The sequence below is a fragment of the Halyomorpha halys genome, unplaced genomic scaffold (genome assembly GCF_000696795.3).
Source record: "Halyomorpha halys isolate HHAL.00 unplaced genomic scaffold, Hhal_1.1 Scaffold571.1, whole genome shotgun sequence".
Lineage (NCBI taxonomy): Eukaryota > Metazoa > Arthropoda > Insecta > Hemiptera > Pentatomidae > Halyomorpha > Halyomorpha halys.
In genome coordinates this window covers 540841-557363 of record NW_027113281.1, presented here as the reverse complement: position 1 = coordinate 557363, position 16523 = coordinate 540841, and the positions used below count along the sequence as shown (strand labels likewise).

Below are 16523 nucleotides of genomic sequence, written 5' to 3'. Positions count from 1 at the left end.
ATAATTAATTTGCATAAAATTTTGTATTTACCACAAAAAAAATCTTCCTTAATGATAAAATGAAGTATGAGAAAATTGTAATAATATATCGATGACTAAAATAAATAATTTTTTTATTCATTTAAATATAGGTAGCTTTTGTAACAAATTTTGTGATTTAATACTCCTAAATTAGATTAAAGAAAACAAGAACTAAACAAAGAATTATTTGACAATACAATAAGTAGTTGAGTGAAAGACGAAATAATCTTGTTATCTTAGGTTTTGAGTTTTGTTAGCATTGATTTGTTAGAAGCTGATGACAGTTCTAGTAAGTGGTTCTTTGCGCAAAAAACTAGATTAAAGAAGAAAATATTGGTTACGTATTAATCTAAAATTAGTATTCTGACACGTCACTTATCAGCTACTAAAAAAAATGTTTTTTACAACTCTCTCAGGCAATAAGATTTCTCAATATTGTCTAATGAAGAAATTTTAAAAAACTTTTGGCCACGAGTAAATGAAAAATATGAACACAAGTTTAAAAAATATATATATAACAGATGATAACCATTTTCTTTAATTTTAGCTTACCTGAACTCTGGTAAATCATGATCGAAGGTAACATGAGCTTCATACTTTACTTCTCTTTTTTCGTCAATAACGATACTTTTCAACTAGAAAAACAACAAAACATAACAATTTTATTAAGTAAACCTGTGAGAGGCAATTCAAAGATGAAACATGGTTTCTTGTAAGATAATGGTTATGTATGACAAAAGTTCATAAATGCATTCACCTGTTGAGTACTGAAATCGAAACCTAAGAACATTTTTTATAAAATTGGAAACAATGTTGAAAACAAAACCTACATATGGTGAGAACCGGTCCTACTACTACAAGACATGACTTATCACAGCGTCTGTTATGAAATGACAGCTTGAGTGACCTTGGGTATCAGCTGATGGCTATGAATGAGTTGCTGGCATAGTTGTTTATACAAACAGTTGGAATTGTATTTATTATTTATCATCAAAATTGTTAAATAATTTAAAACTTTATAGTGTATGAACAATTTACATTGCCATTCTTTATTTTTACAAATATTTATTGCCGGATTACTTATAATTTTTTTGAAAATATTTAAAACTTTAAGTTTAATTAGATTTATGTTCATTTTCCTAATATTTTTATAGTAATTATCCCCAATGTATATTATTAAAAATTTAATAATTAAAAGACATGAACTAGTTAATTAAATAAGTCTGGAGTTTTTTTATTATCACAATAATCTGATTTTTTTCAAAACATAGTAACCTATAAATATAAATACGAGGAGGAATAAGGAGGTAGTTTTGATGGGTTCTCTTTCACTGCATCGATAGTGTATTCGAGGAGGTATCTAAGGAGTGGAAAGATATGGAAATTTAGGAACTTTGAATTTTATGAAATATGAAATTTATGGTAATCAGTCTTCTGGAATCAGTCCAGTAAGTCAATTATTTGTTCTCAGTCCTGACTGAGTTTGTTACATTTGTGGCCGTCCTTTTGGTTTTAAAGTCTGGAACAATAAATAGTAGCAGTATTGAAGAATTTGATATGCCTTGTTGTAGTATATTCCATCGCTATCTTTAATTCAAGTGTCAAAGGCTTGAATGTATTCAGTTTTCGCTCTCCGCTATTATGGCTACTATATGTAGATACTCTATGCAGGAGTATCGGTCTTAGCACACTTTAATAGACCTGTGATTTGAGGCGAAGGGATATGTTAGGAGGAGTTGACGGGTGATTAAGCCTGTAGGGCATAGTCCTAGCTAGCAAGCCTGAGTTTCTTGTAGCAGTGGTGAAACACCGCCAAGAGTGACAGGTCGTTTGTAGCTGAGGGAGTAACATGCCTGCCTCACGACTGCAGCGGCGAATCCGGCCTAGGGGGTCGACTTTTATTTCTGGTGGTCCCACGAAATGAAAATTTGACCTCCCACCAAGGTTAGAATAGGTTGGTTACCTCTAGATAATCCCTGTATATTAGAAATGACAAGGAAGGGAGTAATAAAAAAAAAAAATGTCCCCACTAAGGTTAGAACAGGTTGGACACCTCTAAATAACCTCCTGTAAGTTAAAAAGTCGCCACCAAGGCTGCTTCGTTCTTAATTGAACTTTAGCTTACTTCCGCCTATGGCTTCACCAAATGGTGATCCGAACAAAGGCTTGCCTGGAAGCTGGTCTACTCCCGTGGGGTTAAGGCTATCTCTGAGCTATAGCTCTTGAGATGATAAATAATGATTTTTTCAACCTTGCCTATGTGCGAAAGTAAGCTGGTCGGCCTATCAGTAAGGGACGTGGAAGTGGGCTCAACTTTGGTATGTGTGCAGCGGCGTCCAATCAGGTTGATGTTCACTGTGAAGAATACAAGTTAGGCGTCTACTTCACTCTTCGGGCCCGGGCTGTAAAAAACTGGGAAATTTAGTTGCTTATAAATGTTCCAAGGAATTAATGATACAGGCAATATCAATACGGTTATCTGTTTTTATTGTTTCAATTTAATCAAAAACCTTTCAATACTTAGCACTTTGCTAACTGCTGTAACATGGTTATGCAAAGAAACTGTGATGAAAGACTGTCAGGGTCGGATCTAGGGGAAAGAAACGACCGCCCAGTTCTCCGCAAACTGAGGGGCCCGCCACGGCAGGCCGTAGGAAAATAAAGTAAATTATTTATATATCACAGACAAATTTATAGCTTAAGGAGGCACACCACTCCCCCTTCCCTTTGGAGGAACGTACTTTTATCATACTGTCTGTAAAGTAAGTTATAAATATGTATGTTGTTTATGAGCAGTGATACAACGTTTTCTTAACATATCTTAATCATTTTATTGCTATAGTTGATAAAAAATAAAATACATGAAATTTTGAGTGGAAAGGGACGCGTTGTATTATTTTGCCCTGGGCTCAAGCTGAGCTGACGGAGACCCTGCAAGTTTACCACATAATTATTTTCTTCTTCCGCGGAAAGCTTCTGTAAAATGCATAATGTATAATGTAATCGTGTATTAGTATACGACCTTGCCTCTTTATTTCTTGTCTTCAGTAATTATATCTTCCCTGAATCATTTCATACTGTTCTATTAAAAGACTTCAGCTCCCCCAAAACAATGTACTAGAAGCTATTTGATATAGACAATAAAATATATGATATTATTGTAAAATATTTTGAATGAAGGAAGCTCTTTAGTTTGCTCAATTCGTAAAAAGTAAATAAAAATAGCAACCCATGCCCCGAGAAAACACGAAAATTGAAAACAAAACAAAAGCGTATTATTTTTTAAAATATCATTGATGCCAAAGTAGCGATAACCTTAGTTGACTCCAGAATGGTTCCTCTTTGGCGGCACAATCTTCGACAGGCTAATAAGGGCTCGGGCTACTCCGTCAGGGAGATACAATCTTGCCACCGATGATTTAGTTCAGTCTGGAGATCGACATCTATACTCTATGATAGTCATCTATTGTTTCTAGGTCTGTATTTGTCTTTCGAAACAACGAAAGGGCATGCTACAATAATATTTTTTATTGTAAATATACAATGCTAGAATAATATTTTTAGTGTGGTTCAATTAAAGTCTAGAGAACTTTGAGGTATGGTTTGATAGCATTGATACCTATAAAAATCGTGATGATGCACACTCAATTGAATGGCATTTAAAAATTAATTTATGTATAATTTTATCCATTTCACTGTGATAGGATATCCTTTGTTCTTTACGTATTAAAGAAATAAGTCGCAAAAAAGAAAAAAAAACGGTTGTTCTCATTAGTCTAAGATATTTTTTAACAGTCAAGTGAAATTATTGAAACAAATATTGCAATTATATATTGTTGAATGCTGAAGAAAAATGGATAAGTGCGTTGTAGTCACCGGACCTCCTGTTGCTAGGCCCGCTGTCTCGAAGGGCCAGATCGCGAGGAGGACCTTCCCAGCGAAGGACGGATCCGGAAGTACCTTAACGAGGAGAAAGTTGCATTCCCCTTTCTTGTCAGCGGCCAGACATGAAGAGACAAACACATACAGATTATAGAAAACAGAAAAAAGTCGTGGAGCTAGAAATAGGGTTAGACATTGCCCTCACAACAAAACAATTTGTTTTTGAGACTTCCTTTTTGGCAATTTAAGTTATCGGGGCGCCGTGGCGACGGCGAGGTTTGTTTTGCTTTGCTGGGAGCCAGCCGGGCGGTCGCCTCCCCTCCTTTCAAAATACATTCTACGTTGTTAATGCTCCCGCTCACCAATCGCTCCGTCTAATTGCTCCTTCATGCCGATCCTGATTGAATCAACTGTCCCTTCACGATTTAACAGGTAGTTTCTCCTCCGTCCAGGGGGCACCTTGAATTTTCACCTAGTAGCGGTCAGACCTCAGTGGGAGCCAATGGAAAACATCTTGGCAATAGTAACGGCCTACGCAAAGAGGAAACATTCGTTTAAACATATCTATGGACAAAACTAAGAGGAATGTGACATCAGACTTTTATTTTAGACATGTATACTTTTTGGATCGTCTACAGACTGGCTAAGAAAAGAACTAAATTATTCAACACGAAATCCAAAAAATCTTTCAAATTCTTCCTTATCAAGAAATTAAAGTTAACTATTTAGAAAACTATAACTTTAACAAATATTTAACAAATTTAATTATATTAAAAAATAAATTAAAAATTATATACTGACACAAAATATTCATTTCAATAATAATGATTTAAATAAATGAATCCGTCATATACACTAACCTGTCTAAACTCTAAAACTATACCTCATAATTTTTTCCTTTTAAAGTTATTAAATTTGTCATTAAAGAGACCAGTATAATAATCACACTAATTCTTGACAGATTAATCATACTTACATGAACTTTTGAAGTAGTAAAAAATTGTTTAACCACCAGAAAGTGTTGGAAAAATATACTATCATTACTTCAGTTTATATCCCGAAATATCTTAACATTAATAACTTAATTGTAATTTTTATTAATTAATATGTCAATTCTACAACTATTACGTTGTTCCCAGTCAAACAACTTTAATTAGGAATAAAGCTATTAATGAACATTTATTTGATAAATAAAATAGTACTTAGTTTGTAGGAATAACATTGTTTTCTGTACTATGATTTCTATTAATTTCAATAAAACTTATAAATTTGACAGTTAGTGATTTTTATATAAATATGTATATTTAAGCAACATAAAATTCAACATTATTCAAGCAATTACAAATTTTATGTAATAGAAATTTATTAGAAAAATATTTATATACATGTTTAACTGTTTTACTAAATGTCCAGTATATACCAATCAGAATAGAAATCAATTATAAAAAATAAATAAATAAATGCTGTTGGCATCAGTGTAGTTCATTACTGCATTATTCTAAATTCATTGGTTGGTAGCAATGTTCAGTATGAAGAACTTTTTTATAAACATAGTAGTCCTTTCACTCATCTATTCACTGTGAATATAGATAAGGTATGTAGCAAACTACATATAATTAGTTTGGTATTTTGTACTGTATTTAACTACTAGAGGAAAAATATACTTTTTTGATAAAAGTATTCAAAACCTATCAAGCATTTAAAATAAAAATCTATAAAAAGTCAGTCATAAAAAAATAGGATTTAATACAGTTAGGAACTTTTAGTATGATTAACACACTGTGTGATCTTAATGGTTAATTATTTGTCTAATTTTCAAATTATATTATACTTTCCATATATTTACATTTATTGCTGTATTTATTTATATGGTAATGGATTATACAACCTAATAGAATAAAAATTAGTTCAATTCACTAAATTTGTTATGGGTTACCTTAGTCCAATTTAAAAAAAAAAAAAAAATAGTACTTTATTTAAATAATAACCATATGCTGAGAGAAAAATGTAATGATTGAATTGAATTTAGCAAATGAAGAATCAATATTTTTTGTGCAGTGATATTTTAAAACTGATAACAAATTGAAAGTAACAAATATTTAACCTGAATATCTTTATTAAAGATTAATTTACAAACGTCTGAAGGTAAATAATTACAAAAAAAAAATTCTGTTTGAAAGATTATAGGAACAACAATATGTCTATCGCTAAAATTTTGGTGCATAAATTTATATTTTTATTTTAAATTTTATAATCTCTCGCATTTATTAAAAACTTGACTTCGTTGTCGCCTTATGCTATAATTTTTAATATGATACTTTTGCCTGTACTGATACTTCTTACAACGCTTCCTTTTTTATTATTTTATTAAATTGAGTTTGTCTTTGTAATTTTTTTTACATATAAAGCATATATTTAACTATCATTAAATATTTACAAAACATGAAGTTATTACAATGGACCTTTTACAGATAAATAATTTTGAAGATTCATTGATTTAATTTTTTTATTGCATTTAAAAAGTTCATGAAATATGATGATGCAAATTTAATAATTTTATTAAGAAAATAAAAGTTATTAATAATAGTATCCCTGCAGTGTTTAACTTTCCAAGGTGTTTTGTTCAATTTTCCCAAACATTAGTATAATACAAGAAGCCAAATTCTTTTTTTTTTAATTTCTATGTATTAGGTAGATATTGAGAAAAGAATAAATGAAACTAAAAAAATTAAATAAATGAGGTATTATGATTGAATAAATTTAATTTAAAGATTGAGCTTTATTTTTAATTATTGTATAAGTAACATCATTAAAAATATTATTTTTTTAATATAATAAATTAAATTGTAATATTTTTTATGAAATGTAATCTGACATTTTTATTTTCAAAAATCTAGCTTTTCTATTCATATCAAAGATTTATTAATTTATATTGTATTATATTTCTTGTTTTCCTGAAAAAAATAGAGTTGATGAATTCAAGAATTTATATTATAATTTGTTTTCTTTTTGAAAGCAGTATAAATTAGGTTAGAATATATAGATGACATATATTCGAGGTAAAATAAATAAGGGTGTGAATATAATGATTTTAATTTTGTTATTTATCAAAAATCTATGACGTAATTGATTCAAATATGTTAAAAAATACTAAGATATAAATGAAATAATAGTATTTATCCTTCATAATAAATACTCTGCTGGTTATATTTAAACATATTAGTTAAATTGTAAAGGAAGAATTAGACACATTTGAAATTTGAGTAAAGTTTATTATTATAAACTTTCTACAAGGAATGCCTCAATACTATATCATCTAAGAACTATCTATCTGTTGTACATAGTCTCTGAGTTGTAGATACAAGTAAAAACTATATGGTTCTATTTTTATTTTAAATGGTAATGCATGTTAAAATTATTTTATTAGATAAAAATATTAATATGATTATTTCAAAGTGTAGATTATCACATTGTATATATGTATATATAGTTGACCGTAAAAATTGATATATAAGAAGATGGTCAGGGTTGCGGTCAAAAGTGAAACAAAAATAGTTTACAACTATTTTTGTTTCACTTTTGACCACAATCCTGACCATCTTCTTATATATAGATTATCACCATTTGTTCCTGAATTTTCTTATATTTTCAGTAAGCTTTTGAAACATAAGATTATGTTTCACACTTAACTTAAGTCTTCCAGTTTTCATTGATTATTTTAATTACCATGGGTCTCATTACTAGGAATCGTAATGCTTTAAAATCATAGATTTATAGTTTAAATTGCCGGGGTGATGTTGGTTTACTGATAATTGCATGAATAATAGAGCTCAGCCATCCTTCCATCATCAGAGATACTAAAGAGTAGTATTCGTAGTATTTATTATTATTGATAGTGTTATTAGTAGCATTAGAGTAGTAGTTAATTAACAAATTAACAAATATAGTGATCTGTTATTTTCCTTTTGTAAAAAATATGGCAGAATTCCCTTTGTTCCAAGTTTTAATAAAATTTTAAAGAAATGAAATCTAGAGGGGTCCGGTTACTATATTGCCTAGTTCTTAGTTCATTACTATTTCATTTAGATGCTTAGCTTGTGTGTGAACAGTCCTAGGAAAAGACTAGTGTTTGTTTACTGTTTGTTATTTTTGAACCATAATTCGGTTTAGCTGCTCAGTTAGCTGTGTTATGGATGGACTTCCTATTAATATTAGTTTATAATTTTTTAACTATCATTTTGTTATTGTAATGAACCATGTTTGTTGGGGTTAGACAATAGCTTCATTTTCAAATTGTTAAGACAACAATAACGATGATATCTATTTCTATCTTCAATTAACTTAATTATTCTTCATGGTAAAGCTATCTGGATACATAAAAAACCATAAGGTTAAACAACTGCAATCTGTGATTCAGCAAAACACAAGTGCCATAATAAAAGTGTGATAGTAATTAAAGAATGATTATAATCAATTTAACAGCAAGTGTTTTATTTATTTCTATATTTTACTAAAATATTTAAGAATAAGACAAAATATGTGGATTTGTATGGAATGATAAACTTTGGAATGCTTAAGTGAAGTAAATTGACCTTGTTTTGTTTAGTTTTGACCTAAAAGTTTTCTCCCCCTTTGACATTAATTTTCTAAATAAAATAGTTGTTTTAGAAAGCCCTTTAGGTTTACATTTCTTCAAATAGAAATGAACTGTTATGTGCAAGTTCCATCCCTCTATATTAACAATAAACAATAAATCTTCAATTAAAAAAAAAAAGAAAATGAAAAATTAATGAATTAATAATAACTGTTATTTAAAATTATAAATTCCAATTTTACTGCTTTATGATAGTAAAATAATTTATCAATCACTAAGTTAATCTAAAATAAGTTGTAAATATCAATGTTTTAAAAGGTTCAAAACTAATTCATAAAATTTTCTATAGCCAATTTATGTAAATTAAAATAAATGTATGTGTTCCTATATTTCTTTTCACTGACACAACTACCTAGTGTAGACCATTCATATTTGTATTTGTCATAGGTCTCAAATCGCCTACTATGCTGGTTGCATATCAGTAATTGTAGATCTGTGGAAGATATGGTGGTTGTAAGTGGTTGCCTGAGAGAATTTGCATGTTTCAATTAATGAATGCTACTTCATATCAATGGAATCAGGTCCCCAGCTCAAACATTATGTGTTTAACTTTTAAAAAATTCATAAAAAGAGATGAAACAAGAAATTATAGTCACATCTACTTTAAATTAGGATTATTTACAAGAAAAAAAAGTGTATTTACTGAATTTATAAAGTTATTTCGAATTTGAAGAATTGACAACATAAAAAACCCCTAACTATAGTCTCATTGAATTGAATTATATTTGTGCAATTACTTTTTAATTTAATCTGTATCCTATGTTATTTTGTAAGGGGAACCAGATCTTGCATGAACCAGATATACTTAAACCAAATTTAACGCGGGTAAAACCGTGGAACACATATAGGAACTATAGTTCATCAATAAAATTAATTAATAAATATTATTATATTAAAAAAAAATTATATTTTTTGTTTATTAGACAGTTTTAGGAAGGTAATCCAGTTTCACCGATTTATTTTTCGTGTCTCCGGGAGGGGGTTCGGTTAAAAAAAAAAATAAACAAACACTAATATCAATCTTTGATCATGGAAGGAACAACAAATGGCTCTTTCCCCTATTAGTAGAAGATTGAAAATACGTAATGCGTATTTGATTCGGGGAGGGACTGTTGGGCGCCAGATGTCGGCCGCAATTAAAGGCTTCAATTATTTCCAGTGAAATAAATAGGCAGAGGATACAATGGAGGGAGCGGTCGAGCAATCTGTTACTGCTCCAAAGAGTCTTCTTTTAATCTGTCCACCACTCCAGACTTCTTATTAGCTCTTCCTGGAATCTTGGTCACTTAGTATGTACTGGAGGGAGCGTTGGCTCATATTTTTATTATTTTTTTTTAAAATGTAACAACTATATTTTATTTCGTAGTAACGTATGATAAGCCTTTTTTTGGAGTAATTTAATATAATAAATCATTAAAAAGTACACTAAAACACAGATAATAAGAATTGGGTATACAATGAATTGTAATCATAATTCATATAAAGGAGTAAATACTACAATTAATGAAACTTTTTTAAAGGTATTTCTCCTTTATAAGTCAAAGTTTTAAAAGTCATAATGCTCCAGGTATGATTTCCAGATTTCACCTTCACTTTTGGACAAACTTCCATAACAAGTTCTATTTTTTAGCTGAAACCGATGATAAGTTTTCTGCGATTATTAACATGAAAAAAATAATTATGGAGAGAGGAAGGAATTACTTATTTATGAAATATTCAACCGCCAAATGAGATTATTTTGAAGAAGTATATTTTATCTATTGGTTAAAAACAGCTTCTAGGTATTTTTAAACTTATAATCCGTAGTAGATATTACAAAATGATAGAATGAAAATTATACAGGAATACTGTCCACAGTGTAACTAAGATCGAATACGCTCCAAGGCAAACATCCAGAGAAAATGTGACAGTGGTCGAAAAATGTTTAAAATGGCATACATTCTGGGAATATTGTACTATAAAAAAACAAAAAAAACCTTTAAACAATTTTTATACCAAAACATTTAGTATAGAATATTTTTTAGCATTTTATAGAGCATTTTTTTTTAGCACGAATAGAGATTGATTAACGCAGAGTCAATAAAATAAAATTTGATAGATCATCAATGCCCTCCAAAGAGTAATAATAAGTTGTGAGAAGGTGGTTTAGGCTAGCAAGAGGTTTTGCATTGGTGGGCTTAAAAAGTGAGATTTCATTTAAATAAGCTTGAGCTACTCTACGTGGCTTTTCATAATGGGTGATTAGTGCATTCGGTACCACTTCATAATTTTACATAAACTATGTACATGACATTTGTGAAATATGTGTTTCAGGCATATGGTATTCATACTCGGGCACAATAAGACAGTTGAAGTTTTGTGGATTTTTTACTGAGTACCGGTGTGTGAGTAGCCATTCTTGAGTGGGCTATTCCACTTTTTGGAATATTGACCCTTATTGCAGTTCCTTAACCTTAATTTTTAATACAATTTTTCTCTCTAAAAAATATATATATATAGTTTTCAAGATATATAATTAAAAAATGTAAAAGTGGCAAAATTTAGAGAATAGTTTTGTAAAAACAACCAAGGTTTCCAGAAAAATATTCTTTCAACTCTGAAGGTTTTAATAATAGTGATTTAATTGAAATATAAATATTAGAATTTTATTCTACATTTCTTCATTTCAGAAGAATAATGATGACAACAGAAGAAAAACGTCACATTTAAGTTAATGCTGCACAAAAAGAGACAATATCTTCGCTATCGGTTACTGTAAAAGATTTCGGTCTTCAAAATATTTCTAAATCATAAAATTACAATGATTTACCACTTCTCTAAGATAAATTTGAAAGGGTCAACGATACAATTAAGTTATTTGTCAACGCCAGATCAAATTGAGTCCGGCACACCTTACAAAACATTTAAAAATATTTCACTTAAAATAAAAATTAACTATCCATCATAAATGCACTAATCACCGCATTCGGTACCACTTCATAATTTTCACAGACTAGCAGTAAGTTAGGATAATTGAAGCAGTTAATCCACTGAGATTTGATCTTAAACGATAGAAACGTTGGATAGAAGATTGAAGCGTGTTTGGGTTCATAATTGATTGAAATAAAGCATACAATTCTGACCACTTTTGTATTTCACTAGAAAAATTGGTAAATTATTTTGGAGTAAAGAGAAGCTGCCTTGCATTGCACCCCAATTGACATATACTACAAGAGTATGTGGGTTTATGATGGATAGTTAATTTTTATTTTAAGTGAAATATTTTTAAATGTTTTGTAAGGTGTGCCGGACTCAATTTGATCTGGCGTTGACAAATAACTTAATTTTATCGTTGACCCTTTCAAATTTATCTTAGAGAAGTGGTAAATCATTGTAATTTTATGATTTAGAAATATTTTGAAGACCGAAATCTTTTACAGTAACCGATAGCGAAGATATTGTCTCTTTTTGTGCAGCATTAACTTAAATGTGACGTTTTTCTTCTGTTGTCATCATTATTCTTCTGAAATGAAGAAATGTAGAATAAAATTCTAATATTTATGTTTCAATTAAATCACTATTATTAAAACCTTCAGAGTTGAAAGAATATTTTTCTGGAAACCTTGGTTGTTTTTACAAAACTATTCTCTAAATTTTGCCACTTTTACATTTTTTAATTATATATCTTGAAAACTATATATATATTTTTTAGAGAGAAAAATTGTATTAAAAATTAAGGTTAAGGAACTGCAATAAGGGTCAATATTCCAAAAAGTGGAATAGCCCACTTAAGAATGGCTACTCACACACCGGTACTCAGTAAAAAATCCACAAAACTTCAACTGTCTTATTGTGCCCCAGTATGAATACCATATGCCTGAAACACATATTTCACAAATGTCATGTACATAGTCCTAATTACATGGAACCGGACAAGTAGAATTGCGTTTTTAACTGAGAACCAAAGAGTGTCCCTTCTTAAGCACGCTCTATTGACATAGCAGATTGATCGAAAATGAAATATAATATACACATGTTGTGTGAAATTTTGCCTAACTAAATTTTGTATTGAGTGTTTGTCTAGAAGAATGCTTAGTTTTCGAGTGATCATCAAAAAACTAATTCGCGTTTATACCACTTTTGAGGAATTCTGCCCTTATCACAGAACCCTCTTACGGCTTTGCAACTAATTATACAGACAAAATGTATAGAAAGTTTTTTTACGTAAATTTTTAGAGAAATTTTCCCGAATTTCAACTCAATGGTTTCAAACATCCCTTATTTCTTCACCTGCCTACTTCAAATTTATCAAAGCTATTTTTCATATTCAACCCAATATTTATTATCATCTCACATGATATTTAAAAAAAAAAATATTAAAAATTTATTCTTATTATTCTATTCTTATTTGAGCAATCTTTCAAGGCTTTTTTTGTCTCGTCTTAAACAAATTAATTTATTTAATTAAATATATTATTTAAATAAATTAATTACAATACATGGCAAATTAGAATCAATAGTTTAAATAGCAGACGATATTAATAAATCTTACTCTATAATGTTGTTAATCGTTTCATTCGTGGAACTTTGTTAAAATATTTATATCAAAATTAAGGATTTACAACTGGTGAATAATTGAAACAGAGGAAATAAATATATATGTTGTGAACTGTCGAAGAGAGGAGAGGGGTTGGAGGGTCTGTAGGAGCCAAATAGTCTGACTAGTCTCCAGGCTTCTTCGGCGTCTCGAAGATCTTCTGCAGCAGTCTCTCGAAATTTCCTCCCCTTATTTGTTCTTATTAGTATGATGGCGAGTTATCAGTTAGCTCTCGATATCGAAGCGTGTTCGGGAATTACATTGAGGAGCCGAAATGAATTTGGTATTCACCGACGGACAGACAGGCCAGGGTAAACCCCCAAGGCGTGAGTCACAGGCGCCAAGTCTAGCGCCCTCTATAATGAATCATAGGCCTGTGGGTGTTTGCTGGCAAAATGTTTGTTTTATTATATGAAAGATTTTGTTTACCACCATCCTTATAACACTAGATTAATCTTATAAAAAAATACCTAGAAGTATATATTTATCTACTAGAGAATTATTTTCATTTCAATATTTTTTTTTTTCAAAGAGACGTTAGTTTCTAGTTTACATTATATTTATATCCCAATATGATGTCCTCTTTTGATTTTTATTTCTAGATCGGCCTGGTGCGAATATATGGGCCTTACATGGTTTTTTAAACATTTTGTTAGTTTTTTAACGGCTGTGCAAAAACCACTCTTAACTATGTACAATGGCTTTAAACATTGAAAAATAATAAATTATGAAGATCAATCATAAAAAAAAAATTAAGTAAAAATAATAATAATTTTGTCATTACAGAGTGAAACAGAAAAAACAATTTATATTTATAGAACTAATAAAATAAATAATTAACACAGTGAAAAATATAATTTGAAAAAAAAATAGAATTTGAAAAAGAGAGAAAAATAAACAATAATATTGATTATAATAAAAATGCTGTGAGTCGAATTTCGTAGACTAAAAAAGCACCTAAAATACCTATAAATCGTGGAAAAAAATATATAAAAAATATTTACAATATAGTTTTACCTACTTGAAGGCTGAAAAAACCGATAGTGATTATGGAATCACATTTTCGTAAGTAAATCTGGAATTTTGAATACGAACAATAACGACTGTACACCAAAACCACCGGATCAAATCCTTAAAGGTATAAATGTGAAATGGAATCCTGCCAGTGAAACAGTAAGATATTTGGGAATTCACCTAGATCGCCGCCTTACCTGGAATGACCATATCAACATCAAACTAACTCAAACCTATGCAAGGTTAGCAATGCTATATCCTATCCTAAACATAAATTCCAAACTAAAATTAGAAATAACTGTTCTTATATTTAAAACAATTCTCAGGCCACTGCTGATGTACGGCTGTGAAGTCTGGAGAACGGCATCCTTCACGAAAAGAAAAAAACCAAAATCTTTTCAAAATAAAGTCCTAAGAATCGCAGTTAATGCTTCTTGGTTCATAAGAAATAGTTAATTGCAACGCGAATGGAGTCAATAGAGGATCACATCAAAAAACGGTTCATGAAGTTCCACTCCCAGTTGCCGACAGTTGACCTACGACCTGGGAAACCCAACCTCAACCTGAAGACTGAAGCCCAGACTGCTGCAGCACATTCTGTTATAAACTTTAATAAATATAAAATTAATTCATAGTCACACTACTTCAATTTTACTTTTTATTATTACTCATTTTATTTTTTCATTATTATTTTATTTTTTTCTATTTACTTCTCTCGTCCCTTTTTCAAATTAACTTGTTTCTTTTCACTATTAGGGAGCAATAGTTTGTTTTATTTAAGTGTAAAAATATCATTATTTTTTTTTTATTAATTTTACATTCCTCTTTCATTAAGAAGCATTACTCTTATCTATTAAAAATTTTTTTTTTCTTTTAATAGCAACATTGTATATAGTTAGGGGTGTCTTTTGTACTCTCCATAGTCAACTGTTAAAAAATAATATATATAATATAACGGTTATATCAACCATGTAAGGCCCATCCAGGCCGATCTGGTATAAAATAAAATAAAAAACGACTTTATGTTAACGCTGTAATACTCAAATATTATATTTAAATAACATCATAATTTTAGTGTTTAAATATGCTTATAATCACAACGATTCATAAGCTCATTGTTCAGAATAATGAATTTTTCAATACAATAAATATTTCAATTTCGTTGTTTCTTTTTTTCTCTGAAAATCAGAAAAATAATATTCTTACTAGAATAGTAAATTATGCCGAATTTATCAGGGAAAAGATTTGGACTAGGAAATCGGAGTTTGCTCAAGACAAAAATATGCTTGTTTTATTTTAAATTTTAAGAATTTTGTATTCTTTATTATTATTCTGTAATTTTCAAACCGCTAATCCTCCTTGATATCATATAAAAAACAAATAAAATATAAAAAAATTCGTGGAAATGCATTGTTCAAACAGATAGAAGAATTTGAGGTTTGAGGAAGACGGCAAGTGGAGTGGAGGTTATGCTCCCGCTCCCCTTGTTCTAGGTACTAACCACAAATCTCTCCCCAGCCGTTAGTTATTTTTCATTTTATCATCATCCTATGCTTTTTCATTAGCTTAGGATGATGGTAATCTGTTTGCGCATACATGTTTTATTTTCTTATAGTTAATTGGTTATAACCTGGATTTTATAATTTACTGAAATTAATAAAGATATTTATTTTTAATCCCAAAGTAATTACAACAAATAATGAACTAATTAGTGTGAATTTAATGAAGTTTTAAACGGCAAACCCGATCGGGAATTAATGATTCCTTCTGTAAATGAAACGAAAAGTAAATTTCCCCAGTTCTGCCATTTCTTGAAAAAAAGATTCCACTAAAATTTGGCACATTTAACTTTAAGCACCGTAAGTTTTGTCTTGCTATGAATATTTTTTCCTTCTAATCTCCAAATCCTTCTTTCCTCTATACATCCTTCCTTTTAAATGTTTCCTTACACACTATATTACTTTATCATATGGTCATGTTCACCGTATTATTGCTAGTTTCATAACCCCTTCTAGCTTATATAACTTTAGATTGTAGTCCATTAATTGTAGTACTTTACTTACATATGTTCAAGCTTTTTATTATATCTTTTACATCGTTTTATTATGATTTTAATTTTCAATTTGCATTATTTATATATGTGTAATAATTTTTTTTTCCTATATACATATATATTTTTTTGTGTTTTTTTTATATCTTTATGTAAGCCTCTAAAATACATGTGAGAATATTCGTTTTGTGACATGAAGATTATTAAAAATTAATTTAAAAACCAAATAATTGATGGAAAATGGGATTGTATAAAACATTTTAAGGAAATGCAAGTACATTTTCTCATTAGTTAAAATTCAAAATAAAATTAAAAATAATAAATTA

At 29.5% G+C, this 16523-nt stretch overlaps 1 protein-coding gene across 1 annotated transcript in view; it reads right to left on the bottom strand.

Annotated features, from left to right (window-relative positions):
• LOC106684338 (xylulose kinase) overlaps positions 1-940 on the bottom strand; it is a gene marked incomplete in the record, with an annotated part of 15820 nt that extends 14880 nt beyond the window's left edge. Inside the window, 1 exon segment of the mRNA XM_067050846.1 lies at positions 779-940. Coding sequence (XP_066906947.1) covers positions 779-811 — 33 coding nt within the window.
• Between the last annotated feature and the right edge of the window lie 15583 nt (positions 941-16523).